At 47.1% G+C, this 15,000-nt stretch overlaps 1 protein-coding gene across 5 annotated transcripts in view; it reads left to right on the forward strand.

Annotated features, from left to right (window-relative positions):
* sema5ba (sema domain, seven thrombospondin repeats (type 1 and type 1-like), transmembrane domain (TM) and short cytoplasmic domain, (semaphorin) 5Ba) overlaps nt 1-15,000 on the forward strand; it is a 240,864-nt gene that overhangs the window by 199,842 nt on the left and 26,022 nt on the right. For all 5 annotated transcript variants that reach the window (XM_063214197.1, XM_063214201.1, XM_063214198.1 and 2 more), the window contains exons 14-18: nt 1,988-2,105; nt 3,277-3,458; nt 5,427-5,570; nt 6,644-6,791; nt 10,776-11,001. In XM_063214197.1, the coding sequence (XP_063070267.1) occupies nt 1,988-2,105; nt 3,277-3,458; nt 5,427-5,570; nt 6,644-6,791; nt 10,776-11,001 (818 nt within the window). The remainder of the gene's footprint in view (nt 1-1,987; nt 2,106-3,276; nt 3,459-5,426; nt 5,571-6,643; nt 6,792-10,775; nt 11,002-15,000) is intronic.

The following is a 15,000-nucleotide window of genomic DNA, read 5'->3' on the forward strand; positions in this document are numbered from 1 at the left end:
TTATTTATATGGTATTTTGTGGGGGGAGAGAGTAGGGTGGAGGTGTTGTCGCAGTCTGCCTTGAAGCTGCCAGCCAGGGTCTTGTTGACGTGCTGTTTGACAGTTAACTCCGGCGAGGTGTCAATCATGTGCCAGAGGCTGTTGAATGCACAGATGGACTACAGGGTCTCTGGGTGCTGTCTGTCACAGTCTCTGGTGCCTGCCACCAGGGGAGCCGGCAGGGTGGTGGTACAAAGGGGACAGTTGTCCCAGGCCCAGGGAGAGAGGGGCCCCAGAATTGAATCCTCATTACATTGTATGAATTGGGCTGGGGGGGAGGGGGGGGGGGGGGGGGGGGGGCGGGGGGGGGGGGGGGGGGGGGGGGGGGGGGGGCGGGGGGGGGGGGGGGGGGGGGGGGGGGGGGGCTTTCAAATGACTTTGTCCTGGTCCCCGCCAAAACCTGTCAGCGACCCTGCCTGCCAGTCATGCCTAAACTAAGAATCAGACTTTTCTGTCTCTACGACACACAGAAGCTCATGCCAAAATCTACTGTTACATCGCCTTGAATTGGGAAAACATAGAACATAGTTGTCTTCTCATTAAAAATAATTGCTCTCGACCATGACGGAAGCTGAAACAATGGCCAACAATAGCCTCTAAACTGAAGTCTCTAATAACGATGCCATCTCCTCCCAATTTGACCTGCGCTGTCTTTAACCCCCCGCTAAAAAGCTGATCCTCTTGGCCCAGAGTTTGGGTGGCTGTATCAACATCGGCCGTGCTTCCATAACCTCAAAGCTAGACGGCTACACAGCCTGGCCACAAACAAACGCACTGCCCAAGTCTGAGTCAGAAATTAGACTGCCATGTTTGTCTTGGTCTGTCTGTCTGTCTGTCTTTTTCTGTCTGTCTGTCTCTCTTTTTTTCTCTCTCTCTCTTTTTCACTCGTGTCTCTTCTCGTATGTCTTTTACTTTCTGAATCGGAATACACTACAATGTGATTAAGGGGTTTAACAAATTGTGTGTATGCTCTCTGTCTCTCGTGCACCGTTTGAATCTGGGATGGGTTGAAGGGGGCAGTGATGCCACTTGGGAAGGAGGGAGGAGTACAGAAGTACCACTCCTCCCCCACTATTTTCTCTCTCTCTCTCTCTCTCTCTCTCTCTCTCTCTCTCTCTCTCTCTCTCTCTCTCTCTCTCTCTCTCTCTCTCTCTCTCTCTCTCTCTCTCTCTCTCTGGTTGAAAGGGGCAGTGGTGCCACTTGGGTAAAGCGGCTGGTGGGGGGTACAGACGTACCACTCCGCCTCCACTATTCTCAGGACCTCCCCTGCTCAGCATGCCCCCGTGTGGCTTACAGTAGCTTCATTAGCCGCTTTGCATTTAATCACTGCTCATTAGGCTACTGTGCTGTTGTTGTTTTTTTAACCCCGTAGCTTACAAATATTTAATCAGCGTTTCGTCATGCTGTTTTGTGGGTGAACACAGGGAACCAGGGGTGTGGTGGGTGTGGAGGGGGATGTAGAATAGGAAGTGGTGGGATTGGCACCTTGTGTGTGTGTGCGCATGTGCGTGCACGTGTGCATGTGTGTGTGTGTGCTTATGTACTTGTGCGCTTGCACGTACTGTACGTGCGTGCTTGTGTGCATGCGTGCGTGTGTGTGTGTGTGTGTGTGTGTGCGTTTATTTGTAAGGGGTGGGGTTAGAGAGGGGGGGATTACATGCTGATTTGTTTACCTCTCCTCCCTAACGGCTTTGTAGTTTAGGATCACAAGGTTTGGGTAAGCCCAAGGCAGGCAGCAATGTGTGCACTCACATCTTTTTTTTGTGTGTACATCTGATTCTGTGTGTACAGCATTTGTGTGGATTTGGCTTAAACAAACATCAAGGGAGTCGCAAGGGGGTCGTTTATGGTGCAGAGCTGGGATTTCAGTCAAATTTATGTTCTGATTTTCTTTTTCCCTCCCCTCCTCCTTCCCCTCTCCTCTCTCCATCTTCCCGTCCTCTCGCAGGGCGTGTCTGGATGCCAGGGACCCCTACTGTGGCTGGGATCAGAAGCAGAGGAGCTGCACCACCATTGAGGACAGCTCTGACATGAGCAAGTGGACCCAGAACATCACCGCCTGCCCTGTAAGATCCAGCAACCCGCCCTTTCACTCATTTCATTCTGGAACAAGTGCTGAAATAAATAATGGAAAAGTATCTGTACTTAGCTTTAATCTTGCTCAAGTGAAAAATAAAAGTACCCATTTGAAAATCTGCTGGAGTAAAGGTAAAAAAGTGAAGTCATTTAAAATGTCATTTGAGCAAGTGGAACCAGAGCATCACTGCCTGCCCTTTGAGCTCACATAAACCCGCCCTTTCAGTCATTTCCTTACCCCTTCTTGATTGATTGACTTTATTTGACAGTCTCAGTTCTTGAATAAAAGCAAATACATGATTTAGTTTCAAGCAAACCACACCACATACTTCACTAAAAGAAAACAACAGAGAGTCAGGATTACACAATAAAGCCCAAGGGCTTATTTCCATTGTGGTCCTTGATGTTGGATGGCAGCAGATGTTAAAATGGCATGAGTGGCGTTGTGGCAACTAAAACTCCATTGAAAATGAATAAATAAGAAACACCAATTACTACTAAGACTGCAATACCACATTACTTGGTTTGCATATAAAAGCACCACAATTTCATATTATATACAATATACAACGACATTCTGTGTACGTTTTTGTCAGCGATGGAAAAACAGTACTGAAACATTGTAATGAAGTCAAAGTATCTGTACTTAGCTTTAATCCTACTCAAGTAAAAATAATCGTATTCATTCGAAAGTCGACTTGAGTAAAAGTAAAAGTCATTTAAAATGTAATTTGAGCAGGTGGACCCTGAACATCACTGCTTGTACTGTAATCTCCATCAACACATCCCTTCAGTTATTTCCTTACCTTCTTTGTATGTTTTTGTTGCTGTTGGCTCACCATTCTTGTATGGATGGATGCTAGGCTTGACTGCCAGTCTGAATTGTTCCTATAGAGTAGTCTCTCTCTACTCTCTCTCTCTGTGGCCTGTCTTACGTCTGAGTGTCGAGGGACTGCTCCTCCACAGTTTAATGATCTGTCAGGGGCCACATGGGACAGCTTGTCATACTGTCTTGTCAGACAGCACATTGTTGGTGTGTGTGTGTGTGTGTGAGACAGGTGTTGTGTGCTCACTTGATGATTGGGCACACACGAGTGATTCTTGAGGTGTGCTAGCCCTCCAATGCAATGACATTACATGTACTGTCCCTTTCTCTAACAGCTGCAGAACCAGACCACCAATGGAATGTTTGGGCCCTGGGCACCATGGCAACCCTGTAACCATAACGATGGCGAAGGTTCCAGCGCCTGCCTGTGCCGATCCCGCATGTGTGACAGCCCGCCTCCCCGCTGCGGGGGCAAGAACTGTCAAGGACCCACCATCGAGGTGTCCAACTGCTCCAGGTACAGAGACTTAAATACTTTAATCTATGGGCTGTCTTGTGTGGCTCGATCTAAAGGTAATTATACATAGGGCAAATGTTTCAGAAACGCTGCCAAACAACATTATCGGCTCCAATTTTTTTTTTATGAAATGGTTAGAAAATGTTCTGCTGCTGATCCAAGTTCTAGTGATAAAAGTGTTCCAGTCATTAACTGTCGAAACAACATGTCATACTATCATTGCCCAGACATGTTGCTCACAAAGTTGATGATGATTTATTAATACTAGCTGTAGGGAGCAAAAACTGCCAATGCCCCTACATCGAACATCCTAATGGTCCAGGTATACACAAAGCCGCCAGCATGTGTTTGAGATGTTTAGTCTCTTGATAGACTAATCGCTATTCTAGTTGCTCGTTCAAGTCTTTTGTTGGAGTCTAACAAGAAACATCGCTAGTCAAAGTCTCTGACTGTGGTTGGAGTTCAAATCCCCCCTTTTGGTCATAGTGTACATATCCAGCTATCCACAGCAGCTACAGTATATTGGGAAGTTCATATGTTGAGTCTCACCAGACAAGTTGGTATTTTGAAGCTCAAGTGTCCTGTCGGAGTCCAACTCACATCACTATTAAGTATCACAAGAAATGCCACTAGTTCCAAGTCTCCTGCTAGAGTTCAGTTCACCTGTCAGAAATATTGCAGGTCCACAGAGCTTCCATCTTAAACATACAGTATGTGTATAGATGTTTATACTCCTGAGGAACATAGCTAGTTAGAAGCCCAAGTCTCCTGTCATCTCCCCACCAACAGAGACGTGCGCTGGCAGACACGCCTGTCAGACATATCAAACCTTCCATGTCATTATCTTTAAACAGGCCGGATGTTGTTGTGGCATTTCACTAGGCCGTCATCAAAGGCTTGAACAAGTCTGCACGCCGTCTTATTATTCATAGGACCCGGTGCACACCGACAAGAAGCAAAGTGCTTAATCATTAAAGGTTTCTCTTTTTTTCCCCCTCTGTTTGTAAGGAACCTAGCACAAAAAACAGCCAATTTATCATAACTTGCTCGACTTTGTGCGGCTCAAAGAAAGAAAGAATGAAAGAAAGAACGAAAGAAAGAAAAATATAAAGGCTTTTTGCTGTGAGCGCATGCAAGATTAAATCCAAACGTGGCAAAATTGGATTGTGTTGTCGGCCGAAGTGGCAATTAAATCATGAGAGGTGTGCTACTGGAGGAGAAAGCACTCAAGCAAATTGAGGGAACATATCGCCACGTCAAACCCTCCACGCCGGCAGGGCGAGCGTGGTGGCAGGCGGCTCCCCCTTTTTCGCGGCAGGCCGGTGACAAATTGGCGCAGACTTTTTGACACATGGCGTCACCACCACCGCCAAACGCCAGCTCGCTTTTTGCATGCCGGGTGAAGAATAAATCCAAAGCGGGGTTGGCGTCGCTGAAAGTGCCTCGAGTTGATGCCTACAGTATGGTGTCAGCGAGTGCGGCTGGATAGACTATAACAGATGATATGGCTGAAATTGATGTTGATGCTGTGTAGTTTCATATATAGACTAATATTGATTTTTATCATGATTTGGTCTGAGCGATGGAAAGTCAAATCAACATGGTCCTCAGTTGACTGGGCTGGGTACTGGAGATGAAATGGAATGGCATAGACTGAACTTTTTAAGTTCAGTACATGGGGTGGAATACATAGAGCTTAAAGAAAAAAATGATGAAATAACTAATGAAAGCAATAACATCAAACAACAGTTAGTCTGGCCATCATCTGCTTGATCACAGCCAATTAACAGGTATGATTGCCTATTTGATTAAATATACCCTTAATTGGGGTAGGAAATTAATCTGTAATCAGATCATTACTAATCACAATTGTTAATTGACAATGATTAAGTGAATGGAGACAAAGTGTTTTGTATAGTTAGTTTCAGCTTGTTGGTAAATGCTGTGCTTTAATGCTCTGTCTTACAGAAATGGCGGTTGGACTCCGTGGTCGTCCTGGGGTCAGTGCAGCACCACGTGTGAGATCGGCTTCGAGGTGCGCCAGAGGTCCTGCAACAACCCCGCGCCCCGGCACGGAGGGAGGGTGTGTGTCGGACAAGCCCGGGAACAGAGGTGAGGGACGCACGCAGTACGACCGCCCGTCAATCAGTTCTCTCTTGGATGCCTGCCACTTCGGCTCAGCGCTGCTCACTCACACCTGATTTTATGGGTGCTGATGGTTTTATGTGGTGTGTTACCATGCTTTTCAGTAACGGTTTTGAATTTCCGTGTTGTGTATTTGTGGTGGGTATCATGTTATTTTACTTTTATGGGGCTTATATTGTGTATGATGGATTGTATAGCTTTTATGAGTTCTCGTTTATCTGTCAGTTAGCTCCTGCGGTTTGGACAGCCTTGCGGATGTTTTGTGGAAGGTCTCTGAGGTGTATGCACATCTCTGATGTCCTTTGACCAAAGATTGAAACCCTACATTAGATGCAGACATACAGTAAATTGTACAATAAATCAATTCAACAATGTCAATAAATATGTTCTCTTCATGCCTAGCATAGTCTGCTTGTATTGCGTAGATAATACCTAAGTAAACATTTATTTGATTCCTTTGGACAGAGGTGTCTGAAACCCAATTTGGAAATAAAAACGGTGTCACAACTGACTTCCCTGAGTAACTGCTCTACCTTAACTCTTGAATGCTTATGTGCTGTTCGTATTACATTAGATTTAAAAGAGTAGGTTGATTCAGAACTGAATGGATAAAATGTATGGCAAGGTTTTTTGTTACTGTCTGAGCCCGTGAGTAACACCCCTGCTTTTGTTTGAAGTCAAGGAATACCACTCTACGTGTTAAGTCGGCAACAAACAATTCAGGCTGGGCACCCATCTTCAGCATGCTATGACGATGTCCATTGCCAAGCTGTGCCTATGCTTTATGTCGTACTCCACACCCTGTTAAAACTGAAGTAAAATGATCAGTGTACGTGTGTCTTCCAATTTGCATCTTAGCATTGTGCCAGGTCCTACAATGGGAAGGTCTCTGATGCCTTATATGTAAATACCGTCAGGTGTTTTTTGGCCAAAGTGGTCATTCACCTGGGCTCAAGCTCAAACATCTTGGCCCCGGGCTGTGTAGAATGACCTTGATTACATCTCAGTGGTTCATTTATATGTGTCTTCTCCTGGCGCAGGTTCTGCAATGAGAAGGTGGCGTGTCCCCAGCCAGTCTACTGGTCCTCCTGGGGCTCCTGGACCAAGTGCAGTGCCGAGTGTGGGGGAGGGGTCCACTCCCGCGTCAGGACCTGTGAGAACGGCAACAGCTGCCCTGGCTGTGCCCTGGTAAGGACGAGACTGATGGTACTAACATGTTTAGTGGCATACTGGTTTAGAGTATGTTGCATACTGGTGTAGTAGTGAACAGAATGATGGAAAGCATAGAGTAATACCGGTAATAACAAAGTCCAGGGCACAGTCAGGGGAGCTAAGTTAGAGACTACTGTCGTGTACTAATATGAACGCTGGCTTATAATCCATGACATACTGGGATAGTACAGATGGAGTGGGGAAACAAACCAATAATAACAAACAACTGCCATGGTGTGTGATTTGGTGAGGAGATTACAGATGCTTGTATGCGTTATTAGGCGCGTACGAATTTGTTGCGAGCGTCGATGTTGCGAAAGGCACGTGAGCGAGAGGTGTTATGGGTGTTATTAAATACAGCGCATTTACAGTCGGCCACAAATATGAACGAGACTATGAGCTCGCACCGGTTTGCTCTACTAACACACCACGTGTGAGGAGTGGGGGGACAGGCAGTGAGGAGGAGCTGAAGTGGGGACCTGCGCAAACTTGTGTAGAGGTGTGAGACAAGACCCATATACACACGTGAGTGAGTTGTTGACCAACCAGTTCATGGGCGCGTGACCTCGGAGGCAGTCCGCCGACGAGCGTTGAAGGGGATAAGCAACTGCAGAGGTTGCAAGATCTGACTGCAGTCGCATGCATCCCGCGATAGTTTGACACCATGTGACATGTCACCTCGTCAACGCACTATCGACGAAATTTCGAAGTTTGACAGGAAATCTAACCGTCATGCAGCATTTTCATCCAGGGTGCATTGCTGTCTACATGCGCATGTATGCGTTGACGACATCTCGATCGCACCTATTGTCCCAAAAAGGACATTTATTTTTGACAAGCTGTCACATATACTCAACAAGTAGGCTGCAATATAGAAACAAGAACGACATCACCACTCTGTATGACATGAGCTAAACATTACCAGAAGCAGCAAAATATGGATCCACAGAGGTACATATGGACTCCACATTATGAAAAAACACCAAATGCAGCAAAATATGGATTCACACATACACTTAAAACATACTCAAACACCACCATACACCGCATGATATGGATTCACACATATACCCTTAAGACAAGCACCAACAGACACAGAAACAGAGTAGGAGCAACCAGCAGAATAATAATGAGGGAACATAAAGTTAAGGTATTTTGAACAAGATCCAATATAAAACACAAAAACACAAAGCATCAGCTTGTTTTTTAGTAGGATAACCGTTGATGCAAAACCAACATAAGGAGATAAGCATAAAATCTCAGGGTGGGCCGTAAAAAATACGGTGGAAATGGGAAAAAGTCATGATTACCATAAGTAGAAAGAAAATAAGACCATTCATCATGCTGTACAAATGATATATCAGCTTCTGCCCGAAAATCCAATGTCCAGCGCAAAGGCTATATGGCAGAAGCAGCCCTTTCTCATTATTCTGTGTTTTTTTGTACTCATCGAGATGGGACATGTGGCTAGTTCAGGTTCCTACCGCACTAATAGGGCGGCAATACAGCTGAGATAGCCTCCCATCCTGCTCCTCCTCTGCCCCTACCACTCTCACAGTGCAATAAAGGGACCATAAGTCAGCTGAGATCTTCTCACCCCAGGTACCATCCCTACCACACACAACCCCCTCCCAACCTTGCTCTCTTTCCTATTCCCTGGACACCCCCTAGCCTCTTATAGATGTAGAGGTGCACACCCCAACTAGGTCCCACATCCACCTTCGATCTTCGCCAGTGGTTCTCAACCTTTTTTGAAAAAAGAACCCCCTGAACCTCATCTTGAGCCTCCCTACGCCCCCTTGACCTCAACCTAAGCCTGCCAATGCCCACTTAGTAGTAAAAAATCAAAGGGACTAATGCCCCCCCAACAGTCTACAGTGTCATCTGTCATCAGAATGACATGACACCGCGTTATGTAGATGCCAAGTGTTACCAAATCATGTTACTTTACATTACATTATTACACTTAGCTGACACTTTTATCCAAAGGGACTTGCAGTCATTTAAATATGGGGTAACGGTTACAGTCCCTGGAGCAATGGTAGGGTTAGGTGCCTTGCTCAAGGACACCTCAGCCATGGATAGAGGTGTAGGGGGAGGTAAGGGTGGGATTCGAGCCTGCAACCCTCTGATCTCAAGACCACCTCCCTAACCACTTGGTCATGGCTGCCCCACCCCCCCATCCTCTTTACCCAAGTCGACCTCCATCCACCCAAAACGCCTCCCTCCCCTCTCCCCGCTATTCTCATCCCCCCTCTCCTCCCCTCCTCCCCTACCCCCTTCCCTCCGGGGCCTTACGCAGGCTCTCTCATGGGCAAACGCGGCTTTTTTAGCAGCCATTCCATTACACTTAATGACCCGGACTCCACTCTGTAGATTTTAATTAAGGTTATTAAAACTCCAAATGAAGTGTCTCTCGTTTGGCAGGCCCTCTCTGGCCCCATTGAGCCGCTGAGGGAGAGGAGGAGGAGGAGGAGGAGGAGGAGGAGGAGGAGGACGCTAAACACTACGGGAATAATATGCAAATGCTGCTCCTGCGGGCAACGCCAGGCAGAGGCAGAGGAAGGGAGGATGAGGGAGCAGAGTCGGGTGGGTGGGTGGAGAGAGAGAGCGTGTAGGTATGGGCGTAGGTATGGAGGGAGGTGGTAGGTATGAGGAGGGAGGAAGGGAAGGGGAGCAGTGGAGGTTAGTGTGTGGATGGTGGGTATGAGGAGAGAGGAAAGGGACAGAGGGTAGGTGAGTGTTGGCTATGACGAGAAATCATTTCAGAATCCTTTTGATTGACAGTCAAAAGCAACTGCCGTCCTATCAGTGCTTGTTCTTAGTGTTGCTAAGGTACGAATCCAGAAATTTAGAGCTGAAGAATCCTTGCAGATCAAATCGCGGATGCTTCAAAACAGTTGAGGAGAATACAATAGAAGCACACTGTCCATAGTATACGTATACATCAAATGGAAGCAGGGGAGGATGAGAGAAGGTGGAGGGAAAGGAGAGAGAAAGGGAGGAGAGCAAGGGAAGGGGGGAGGAGAAGGGATGGAGCGGGTGGAGGAGGGAGAAAGGAGAGAGCGAGAGCGAGGGAGAGAGAGAGAAGAAGGAGGGATAGAGAGAGTGCACTGACAAGAAGAGGAATGACAGCAAGCAAGATAGGTGGAGAGAAGAGGGGATGGAGAGGGAGGACGGAAGAGGAGGAAAGGAGTCACGGCAGCCGTGTGCATGGAAGCCAAACAGGTGCGGTGACATGACACCCTCTAAACAGATGATGGATGGAAGCAGAGAGAGGGAGAGCGAGGGAGAAAGGGAAAGGGAGGGAGGGAGGGAGGGCGAGAGTGGAGATTGAATTGAAGGTGAATTGAAATCCGAAATTAAATGCACTGAGGGGATGAAGGAAAAACAACCATATGGAACTGAGACCAAAGACGATAGAGAGAGGACGGCTCATAAGAGTAGTATGGCATGGACGCTAGCGGAGTCACTTTCTTCTTCTACTTTCAGTACTCGCGGCATGGTAAAGTGCAATGCCATTAACTCCAGGGCTGGCGTGTGGAACAGGTCATAGGACACTGTGAATATTTGACAGCTGTCATTAATTATCCCCCGCAATTAACGCTGACCGACGGCTATAGGTAATTTGGCCACAAACTCAACATTGGCAACCCGTCATCCTCTTTCGTCTGGGGCCGAAACTCGTGGCAGCTGCTCGCACCCACAATGCAATTCAAATTCCAGACATCCGGAGGGATATGACGGTACACAGGACAGTGTACAGGGCCTTTTTGTAATACATTAAGACTTGGTCATTGCCATTCTGGTAACAGCTTATTTATAATAGGCGGTGTCTTAAGGGGTTAAGACCCATGATAATGTCATAGCGGTGTTGTTACAAGTTACAAATCGCCGGCCATCCCATCTACAGGAAAGGGCTACTAAAACATCCGTACTACTCCTCTCTCCCCACTACAGGAGTATAAGGCGTGTAACCTGGACGCGTGCCCGGAGGTGCGACGGAACACCCCGTGGACCCCCTGGATGCCGGTGAACGTGACGCAGGGCGGGGCGCGGCAGGAGCAGAGGCTGCGGTACACCTGCAGGGCTCAGCTGGCCGACCCGCACGAGCTGCAGCTGGGGAAGCGTAAGGTGGAGACGCGCTACTGCCCCAACGACGGCTCCGCTGCCTGCGAGACAGACGGTGAGTGAAATATTGACATGGAGCGATCGTAAATGAAAGCGAAACCGAAAGCCGATAGAGGAAGCAAAAGCCCACCTGGGAAACTCCATCGCCCATTGTCATTGTGACACAGCACTCCACAGCACACAAGTGCACCCTGCACACAATGAAATTGCATTGATGATGGTACCATGCTTGGGGTACCTCAGTCATGGAGGAGGATGGGGGTGGAGGATGGTGCTATACTGGTTATTTACTCCGCCCTCTAACCTGGCAGGTCGGGAGTCGAACCGTCAACCTTTCTGACACCCTGTCCTCTTACCCATGACTGCCCTAGAATGTGAGACAGACGATGACCTGATATGGGATGGGGGGGGGATGGAGAAATGGTTGGAGAATTTGTGGAGAGATGGACATGGAGAGGGAGGAGGGAGAGATGGAGCTGAATCTGGATAAGTGCCAGGTGCAGACTTGATAATGCCCCAACGACAGATCAGCTGTCTGTAAAACTGATGGGGAGTCTGTTTGGAGGTGGAAAGATGGAGGGAGAAGGAGATGTTGTGAGGGATATTGAGAAGTAGAGAGGGAATAAAATGATGGAACGAGAATAGAGGGAGGGAGGGAAAGATATGGTAGTTGGGAGGGGGAGAGAAGAGGAGATGGAGAAGGAGAGAGGCTAGACTTCAGCTGGGCAAACGCAACGTGCAGACACTGATATACTTCCCGAATGACGGAGACGGATAGAATAGAGATGGAAAATGAGAAATAAGGGTGAGACATGGAGAGGACGAATGACAAAGAGACGGAGGAAAGGTGAGATGGAGAAGTCGGAATGAATTGATGGAGAGGGAGTGAAGCAGTGGTCGAAATGAAGCAAGAGATTGTGGGTGGATCACGGGTGAAGGAAGTGATGGAGAGAGTTCCAGAGCGAAAGAAGGGCCAAGAGAGCGAGGGAGAATATCAAAAGAAAGATGTGAATCCAAAGATATAGTTTTGTTCTCATTGCTCTTTGAGGGAAACATTGCTTGGCACAATTTCAACAATGCATGTAAACTAGACAGTTATGTGAAAGAAGGAGAGGGGGAGAGGGAGAGAATCAGACGAAAAGATGGGAAAGAAGGAAAAATGATTTTGTCCTCCTTTGTGGTTTGAGGGAGAATGCTATATGACGCCATTAAAAGAAGATTCGAAAGCACAGTAAAAATGATAATGCGGTCCCCAAACACAGACGCACAAATAAATATTTACTCGGTCTTGTTTATGGACTAATAAAAAACACATCAAAACTACATAGACCCAGACAAACATTGAAATGGCGTGATATACTGTATGTGAAACCGAGAACAATTCTACACACACACACACACACACACACACACACACACACGTACACACACACGTACACACACGTACACACGTACACACACACACACACACACACACACACACACACACACACACACACACACGTACACACGTACACACACACACAACCACTTTTTGAAATAGTGTCGCCCGTGGACATGACAGGGTCCTTGGTGATATTTGTTTAATATTGCCAGTCTCTGGTGGTTAGGTTATCAAAGTTGCATTCAACAACGCTGAAAAACATTTCACAGTCCACTGCCACCGTTTGCTCTCCCCTTCTCTGTGGGAATGGCGTTTCCTCATTGTTTTCCGGTTTGCTTGCTTGGGTTAGCCTTCGGGTTCCAGACACTAGCTATTAATACAGGAAGAAAATGTCATCCATGGAACATCAACAGTTAGTGTAAACAAAGTGCTCTACATGCTGTGGGGTGTGTGTGACAGTGTGTGTGTCTTGTGTGTGTGTGTCTTGTGTGTGTGTGTGTGTGTGTGTGTGTGTGTGTGTGTGTGTGTGTGCGTGTGTGTGTGTGTGTGTGTGTATCTGTCTGTCTGCGTGTGTGTGTATCTGTCTGTCTGTGTGTGTGTGTATCTGTCTGTCTGTGTGTGTCTATGCTTGTCTGTGTGTGTGTGTTATTGTGTATGTGTGTCTTAGTGTGTGAGTGTCGTTGTGTGTGTGTGTGTGCGTCTGTGTGTATGTGTCTCTGTGTCTGTGTCTGTGTCTTTGTGTGTCTTTGTGTGTCTGTGCCTGTCTGTGTGTCTGTGTCTGTCTGTGTGTGTGGGCAAATATCTCTCTGTCTGTGTTGTCATCCAAGCGTGAGGTGGTGAGGCTGCCACCATTGCCCCCCTGGGGTGCCTTGTCTGTCTCCAGCCCATTCTCACACCCCAACACACACACACACACACACACACACACACACACACACACACACACACACACACACACACACACACACACACACACACACACACTGCCCCCATTCAACTTCCCTCCCCACCTCCAGCCCTGTGTGCTGACAGCCCAGGGCCACAGTTCAGTGCTTAGCCAGTTTATGCTTGTCGGTCTTGGCATCGATTAACCATAGCTTCCTGTCAGACACTCGTGTTCAGGACACACTGCTGATTGGCACCGCACCACCGCACCCCCTGCAGCCACAGGCTCTCTTTCTCTTCACCTCTCTCTCTCTCTCTCTCTCTCTCTCTCTCTCTCGCTCTCTCGCTCTCTCGCTCTCTCTCTCTCTCGCTCTCTCTCTCTCTCTCTCTCTCTCTCTCTCTCTCTCTCTCTCTCTCTCTCTCTCTCTCTCTCTCTCTCTCTCTTTCTCTTTACCTCTCTCTCTCTTTCTCTTTACCTCTCTCTCTCTCTCTCTCTCTCTCTCTCTCTCTCTCTCTCTCTCTCTCTCTCTCTCTCTCTCTCTCTCTCTCTCTCTATCTCTCTATCTCTCGCCCCCACCAGTGGGACGATTCACTGCCACCCACTGCTGTTAAAAATAGCAACCTGAGAGACAGAGAAGGGGGGTGGAATGAAAACAAGCTACTGTAGGAGAGAGGGATGGGGAAGACTGAAGCTTTCACACAGGCAGGGCCGGATTAATGCACAGGCTAGATATGGCTGCAGCCTAGGGCCCCCCACTTACTAGGGGCCCCCCGATTACTCAAAGGAGGGGGAAACATTTCTGCTTAATTGCAGATGCGGTATTGAGAAATGTATCTCTTGTTAATAGCAAGACATATTATGTTTATGTAATTTTGTCAGAAATGTTGCCTTCTATGGGGGCCTACCGCAGCCTGTAGCCAAGGGGCCGCTGACCATCTTAAACTGGCTGCGGTGCTGTAGGGACGGCAGACATTCTGCACTGTCAGACTTTCCTGTCAGTGTTGACTGGCTGATGGTTTAAAACTAACCGACCGAGCGAGACGCGGCAAAGTGGTAACCTTGGCGTGGGCAGGCGCACAGAACAAACCTGTCAGCAAAGTTGGTGGATAAATTATGCAGCAGCACCATGTTGCACAATTTTGCTTAACTATGAGGACAAGTGGAGGAAACATGGAAGAATTGTGGAGTTTAAGTCCCTTTTCACTCGAAAATACAATAAATTATCTATCACTGCAGAAATATTATTAGCAGCAGTAGTTCCTAGAATGAATAATACCTTCAGTGATTAAAGACTGGAAAAGTGCTCTGAGACATCCAGCAATGGCAGAGCTTATTCACTTACATTACCATTTATTCTCGAAAACCGTGACAGATATACAGCAATGTTAGTTAAGACGTAATATGTGAATGCTGAATATTGGGTAATAATAAGAACAATAGTTCGGTAAGAACGGTTAATAGATCTTGTAAAAGTTCATTGTCAATGAGTTATTATATGCAATTGATGACATATTGCATCATCGTGAGGTAGTGGTGCACAAATCCAAGAGGCAGGTGCAGGACAAAAGGTGAGATGACTATGAAAATAAAGGTTAAATGTCCGCTTTTGCTCCCGTTTTTCCTTTTATTTTATTTTTCCCAAGTGAACGTTTTCGAGCAATGCACTCTTCATCAGACTCGTAGAAGTATGGTGAAGAGCACGTAGCTCGAAAATGTTCACTTGAAATATAAAAGAAAAAGAAAAACGGGAGCAAGTGTGCGGACGTTCAACCCTTATTTTCATA

The sequence above is a fragment of the Engraulis encrasicolus genome, chromosome 13 (genome assembly GCF_034702125.1).
Source record: "Engraulis encrasicolus isolate BLACKSEA-1 chromosome 13, IST_EnEncr_1.0, whole genome shotgun sequence".
NCBI classification, from domain to species: Eukaryota; Metazoa; Chordata; class Actinopteri; order Clupeiformes; family Engraulidae; genus Engraulis; species Engraulis encrasicolus.